Below are 6,724 nucleotides of genomic sequence, written 5' to 3' on the forward strand. Positions count from 1 at the left end.
CAAAAGGCTTAAAACAAAACAGGAGAAGAAGCATATGTGGAGATGCAATCGCATATCGTTCTCTCCAATGAATTCTCAAATGGGTTTCATGAAAGCAAGTTGAATTAACCTAATGGGCTTGACTGAGTAGTCTGAGTGCATGTTGGGTTGGCTTATCCTCACTCCTATATACAGATAGAATTAATTCACGTTCAGGTTGATAATGGTATTTAGGTAAAGCCTTTCAATAAAGCTAACTATAAAATTTAAACTTCTAGCCTTACAAGTAAAGATCGCTAGGAGATATAGTTTTGTATCACTAATTCAACTATTTATTGGTTAAATTTTAATAAATTTATAATTTAATTCCTAAATTTTATTTTTTTATTATATTTTAGTCCTTAAATTTTAAAAAATTAATAATTTAATCTTTTAAGTTTTACACTGTATTATATTTTAGTACCTAAAATTTATGAAATTAATTATTTAACTTTTTTAATTTTAATAAATAGATAAAATTAATCTTTATAATTTTAATATTTACGATGATTTTATTTTTCAATAGAATGACTAAATTATTCTATACATTAAAATTATAAAAATTAAAGTGTGATATAGTGTAAAATTCAGGAATTAAATAATTAATTGCTTAAAATCTATGGGCTAAAGTGTAACATGGTGTAAAACTGAAAGATTAAATAATTAATTTTCAAAATTCAAGAACTAAAATATAATATAGGATAAAATTTTCATATCAAATTATAAATTTTCCTTTATTTTTTTTTAAATATTAGTGCCAAATATTTTCACATCAAAATCCCATTTTTATGTGCTATTTGAATGAAAGAGTTGAACATATATTAACCATAATTATTATAGTCTAGAGATGGATTAGTTAGTTGGTGGTTGAAGTTCTAGTATAAAGAGGAGGTCGTGAGCATTTATTCCCCCTAGCCCCTATCTTTAACTTTAAAGTATCCATAAACTACCCAGGATAGTTAGGAGTTGGAGCCTTGGACCCAGAGCTTGAATGTTGCATCATTATCCAATACTTAAACCATGAACATGATTAACAAGATTCATGATTCAATGGAGGGAGGTGGGTGGGTGGAGGGGAAGGAGTGGAATTGAGAATCCAACAATTAAATTTAGTAAACATGTTCAAATTGCAAATCATTTCTAAAAAAAATCATAAATTTGATAAAATCTAACAAGTAAATGGAATAATTTCATAAATTTATAGTTAAATTTACTTTTATTTCTTTCTAAATTGTCCGTACGAAAACTCAAATCAATTATAAATAGAAATTCTAGATTTTCCATATAAAAAAAGGTGAATTACATTTTTGTTCTTGTATTATATTATAATTAATAATTGAATTCCCATATTTGAAAAATAGATTTAAACATCCATATGTTTTGATTTGGTCATATACTTTCATCATTTCATTTATTTTTTTATCAATTTTATCATTAATTGAGAGATTAAAAATTAATCAATAAAGAAATAAAGTATTAATAATAATAAAAATAAGAGATAAAAGTATTATTAATGATAAAATTTAGGAATGAAATAATATGTCATATAAAGGGTTATCAAGATATTCACTTTTATTAATAGAAAAAATTGAGAAAAATAAATAAAAGGATGAACATTCGATGAAATAAAAAAAAATTAAAGAAATTTTAATTTATTTTTTAAATTATAGAAATTCAAATATTAATTATGAATAAAAAAATAATTTACTAAATAAATTTAAGACTTCATTTAGGGATAAAATGTTACAAAAATGCTTTTTAGAAAATTATTATTTTTAATGTTTTTGAAGAAATAATTCAAAAAATTATTGAAAAAACGATTTAATTGTTTTAAAACTTTTATAATTAAAATATATTAAATTTAATTTTAATATCTTTAATTACCATATTTAAAGAAATCCAACGGTCTTGATGCCGTTGTGATAATTATTTGGAATGGGCGAAGTCATCCTCTTGGCCCACAAGTCCACAACCCTTAGTAGGCTATCTCTGGTGCGAAATTCGCTGCATGGCAATCAAGGTGGGTGTGCGGTTCATCGATATTCAATCCAGCATTGGTAGCTCTCCTACCTTCCAACCACACACCTTTATTATATCCGCCTAAAATAGGCCCAAACCCATCCCTTCTTTTGTATTGCAAGTTCTCTGCTTTTGCTGGTTTCTGTACGAGATCTCGTTCAAAATTCTTAGTTCCTCCTTTGGTTCTCTCAGCTCCTGTTGTTCTCTCTCTGAATCTTGAGCTGAATCCTTTGGAGTTTTAAAGCGTTTTTTTGCTTGTCATTTGGTGAATTGGGTCTCGCTCATTTCATCTCGAAAATGAAGGTAGCTGTAGTTTCACGCAGTGGTAGAGAGATTGTCAAAGGAGGCCTTGAGCTTAATGATTCAGTACTCTCTCTCTCTCTCTCTCTCTCTCGATTTTATAATTACCCTTGAATGTTTGGTTGCTATGAGGCTGGTAGAAAGAGAAAGACGTTATTAATTTTTTCTTTGACTCAATGGGAGAGTAAGAAATAAAAAGAAAAAAAAAAGAATTTTGTCAGGTTCAATTAAGTAGAAGACTTACGTTTCCGTGATTGTTGTGGATTTCAATTTAAATTTTATGTCTTTGGGTTGTTTTGTAGGCTATAGTGGCTGATCTGCAGGAGGCAATCTATAAGCGAAGTAAGTGCTTCTCGTATTTCAGTCTTTGATCTTTGATTTTGAGCCTTATTTCAATTACTGGAACTTTGAAGTTGGATCTAATTTGTATATCATATTATGATTATCAATTCAGTTTGGAGGGAAAAAGAGAATTTTTCTGTTACATGGAATTTGGCAAGTTATAGTATAGAGAATCCCACACAAATATTCCATTGGCTAGAATTTCTCTTTGTTGATCTCATCTCCTAGATGTTTCTGCTCGACTGTTTCTAGATAAGCATGAAACGCAATAGATTGTTTCACTTCTTTGTTCCTCTTATTTTTATTGTTCATTATTACCTTTTTTGTTATTTCTTCTGTCTGCTTCATGCTGGCCTTAGAGCATTTAGTGTTGCTTCTTTGGCTCACATAAATCATTTTAATTTCTTGGCAAATTTGAATTTAGTAGCAGAAACAAGTAGATAACTTGGCGGAACATGTTCTTTCTTTTTTCTCAATCAGTAGTCAGTAAATTTTATGCTTATGAGTAGGTAAGAATTTTGTATGATTTTGTAAAAGTTTCATGAAAAATGCACAAGTAACAAAGCTTATGTGGGGCTTAGTTATCTGTAGACATTTGTTTATATCACAGGGATCATGACATTGTAAGTACCAAAATGTCTTGGAATTTTGTATTTGAGTGTTTGAACTTTATTTTTGTGCAATTGTTTGCCTGAATTAGAAGAAAAAAAAAAGTGCTTTTGCATTGTCATAGTGACTGGAAGTGCAATGAAGTTAGTAAATACATGGCCTATATTAATTTTAAAAAAGAAAGTGCCCTCAACTAACACCTTCATGCATGCTTAAGGTTATAAGATGAGAAATTTCCAAAAAATTCTTAGAAAGAGAAAGTGAGAGGTCATATTATTTAAAAAATTAAATATTCCATGTGTCTATAAACATGGTAAGAAAAGTCAATTTTCTTATTATTGAAGCTGACGTGGTGTTTAACGGAGTTACTGCATAGAAATAAAATTCATACACTCAAATAGAAAACCCCAAAAATTTTAGCCACCTAAAATGTCTATGGTTATTGCATCTTAAGAGATTTTACTTTTGTTTTGAGTTTTATTTGTTATATTTTGCTTGGTTGATTCAATTTTCATTTCTTTTTTTGGGTTAAATTGTCATATCATGTTAAAATTCAATTTGAGTGGTTCCTTTTATGTAAAATTCTGAAAGATGTTTGATTTGATGTATCATGCTGCTTAGTTTCTCTACTTCATCATTCTAGGCTTGCCGATTCAGATGTGAATGTGCAAATAAGTATTTTCTATTTGAAACCCTGTTTCCCAACTCATCACGGAGTATGCATGTAATGATTGTTTATGTATGCATTAGATCATAAGGTGTGATTTTATTTTAATAACCTGAATCACTGCATACATCAACAGCCAAAAAATTCTACCCTTCAAGACAGCGACTGACCCTGCCTCTTCCACTGGGATCAAAGGACAGGCCTATTGTCCTTCATTACAAGAAGAGTCTTAAGGATTACTGTGATGGGAATTCGGACAACATAACTGTAGTTTTCAAGGACCTGGGTCCACAAGTTTCTTACCGCACACTTTTTTTCTGGGAGTACTTGGGTCCTTTGATCATATATCCTGTCTTTTACTTCTTCCCTGTGTACCAGTACTTTGGCTACAAGGGGGAGCGTGTCATTCGCCCAGTTCAGACATATGCTTTATACTATTGGTGCTTCCACTACTTCAAACGTATCATGGAAACATTTTTTGTGCATCGATTTAGTCATGCAACTTCACCTCTGTCCAATGTTTTCCGAAATTGTGCTTATTATTGGACCTTTGGTTCCTACATTGCCTACTATGTGAACCACCCACTTTACACTCCTGTTAGTGATCTTCAAATGAAGATTGGTTTTGGTTTTGGTTTGGTTTGTCAAGTTGCAAACTTTTATTGCCACATTTTGCTGAGAAATCTTCGCACTCCAGATGGGAGTGTAGGTTACCAAATTCCACGTGGTTTTCTCTTCAATATCGTGACATGTGCAAATTACACAACAGAGATTTATCAGTGGTTGGGTTTCAATATTGCAACTCAGACTGTTGCAGGCTATGTCTTTTTAGTGGTTGCTGCTATGATCATGACTAATTGGGCCCTTGCAAAGCACAGGCGATTGAAGAAGGTAACCTTCTATAAATTTTGGGCTAGTTTACATTATTGTTTTCTACATAAAAAAGGATGGAAGTTTGAATCTTGCTTTAAATAGCAAGCCTGAATTTATCTTGGTATTTTGAAGTTTGATTTGTAAACCATATATGTAGCATTAATGTCCTATTTGGTTGCCTTAGTCCTTAGGCAATACCGGTATAACATGAGATGTTGCATCTAATTTTTCTTCTTAATGTGTTCATTAATTTCCTGTTTTTCTTTTTTTCAAATCCAGTCTGTGATCATAATGTTTCCTTCTTTTTCCCTCTTATGATTACAATTCCTGCACAATTATCCAAGGAAAATGAGGGTGCCAAATAGCAGATGGTACATCTAGATTAGGTGGGAGTAAGTTAATATGTGAACATTGCTAGAAATGAGAAACATTCACCTATTTTCTACTTCCTTGGACTTGAGAATATCTTGGCGTGTATCTGCCATGGTTAATAAAATTTTTTTCTTTCAACTGGAGCTGAAAAAGTAATCTCAAAGTATAAAGTGGGAGCCTTTCCCTTCATTCATATTTTTTCTGTTGCTTTAACGTTCCTTAACATCTATTTGTCTTCTGCAGCTATTTGATGGGAAGGATGGAAGACCTAAATATCCACGTCGATGGGTCATCCTGCCTCTGTTCCTGTAGAATTGACCTGCAATTCTGCTACTTATTCAATGCTTTAGTGCTTGGTTTTGGCAACATAATGAATTTCAGATTGTGGTTCATTCTTCTCAGATACTAGGTGGAGCTCACGCTTTCACCAAATTGCTTGAAGATAAAAGATCTTAGTCTCTTTGATTTAGACAGGAATCTAGAGGATAATCTTGTCAAATATTTTCTTTTATTAAAACTTTCTCCAGTCTGTTAAATTATATGGGGATTTTCTCCAGTCTTGTTGGCTTAACTAATTTGTTGAATCGTGACTTCTTGACGATCATCATTATTTCTTGGTTTCTTTCTTATGCTTTCTTAGAATTTATCATGGGGTTGATCTTCAACTTGCAAATTAGCTAACTTTTAGTTGATAATTGATACGACAAAAATTGACCATTGCAACATTCCTCATCATGAAACAGAAACTGCTGGCCAGTTCTTAGTTCACACTGAACTTTGCTTCTTGTCTGCCAAGTTTAGAACGAAAGTTTGAGAGAAAAGCATGAATGCAGGGTATTTGCCTTGAGCCCATGACCTTGAAGGCTTCATCTTCTACCTTTTATTTTATGGCTATTGAGGCTATGTTGCTGGTAGAGAACTGCAATGTTTGTCAACTGATGAATGAAAAGCTGAGTTACAGTGCACAGGTTGTGGGTAAATCTTTAGAATCAAGAAGCAGAGATTTTTTATGCAGAGATGGAATGAGCTTTGTGTGTGCAAAGAGAATTTTTTGATTATTTTGTATGATAAAGAATTCAATTTGCACAGTTATTCTTTTTAAAAATTTCACATAAACATAAATCATAGTGCTAAAGCCATACATGTGATCTGCAAAAGCACTTTTGCCCTGACATCAAAGCAAGAATTTTTTTGAAAGCTTACAGTTCCAATGGATCTTATGATTAAAAATACAGCAGGTGAGGAACATAGATTTCCTCATCTGAAACCAACTCATCGTCCTGTCCACTTTCAATGGTTGTGGCCTTGTGGTGGGCTACAACAAGGGTACCATTGAAGTGGAAGGCTTCATCTATTGAGTTGCTCAACAACTATTGCAGGCTGGAAAAGCTTGCTCCAGCTAGTTTGGAATGACAATTCTTGAAAAAGCACTTGCTCCTCCTTACTAGTTTTCCTCTTCTAACCCAAAATATCTTAAATTGCCAATCCTTTATGAAAGGTGGGTTCCTTTATTTTTTCCCATTT

The 6,724-nt window shown here is 32.0% G+C and overlaps 1 protein-coding gene across 1 annotated transcript; it reads left to right on the plus strand.

Moving 5' to 3' along the window:
* Positions 1–1,930: 1,930 nt before the first annotated feature.
* On the plus strand, positions 1,931–5,827 carry LOC110645712 (very-long-chain enoyl-CoA reductase). The gene is made up of 4 exons (XM_021798941.2): positions 1,931–2,403; positions 2,640–2,679; positions 4,092–4,846; positions 5,444–5,827. The coding sequence occupies exons 1-4, from the start codon at positions 2,335–2,337 to the stop codon at positions 5,510–5,512; spliced, it is 933 nt and encodes a 310-aa protein (XP_021654633.1). The 5' UTR covers positions 1,931–2,334; the 3' UTR covers positions 5,513–5,827.
* The last annotated feature ends 897 nt before the right edge of the window (positions 5,828–6,724 follow it).

The sequence above is a fragment of the Hevea brasiliensis genome, chromosome 8, assembly GCF_030052815.1.
Source record: "Hevea brasiliensis isolate MT/VB/25A 57/8 chromosome 8, ASM3005281v1, whole genome shotgun sequence".
Lineage (NCBI taxonomy): Eukaryota > Viridiplantae > Streptophyta > Magnoliopsida > Malpighiales > Euphorbiaceae > Hevea > Hevea brasiliensis.

Coding starts and splice junctions, on each gene's coding strand:
- LOC110645712 (XM_021798941.2), top strand. CDS start 2,335: ATGAAGGTAGCTGTAGTTTCACGCAGTGGTAGAGAGATTGTCAAAGGA. Junction 2,404..2,639: donor GCCTTGAGCTTAATGATTCA/GTACTCTCTCTC, acceptor GTTGTTTTGTAG/GCTATAGTGGCTGATCTGCA. Junction 4,847..5,443: donor AGCACAGGCGATTGAAGAAG/GTAACCTTCTAT, acceptor TGTCTTCTGCAG/CTATTTGATGGGAAGGATGG.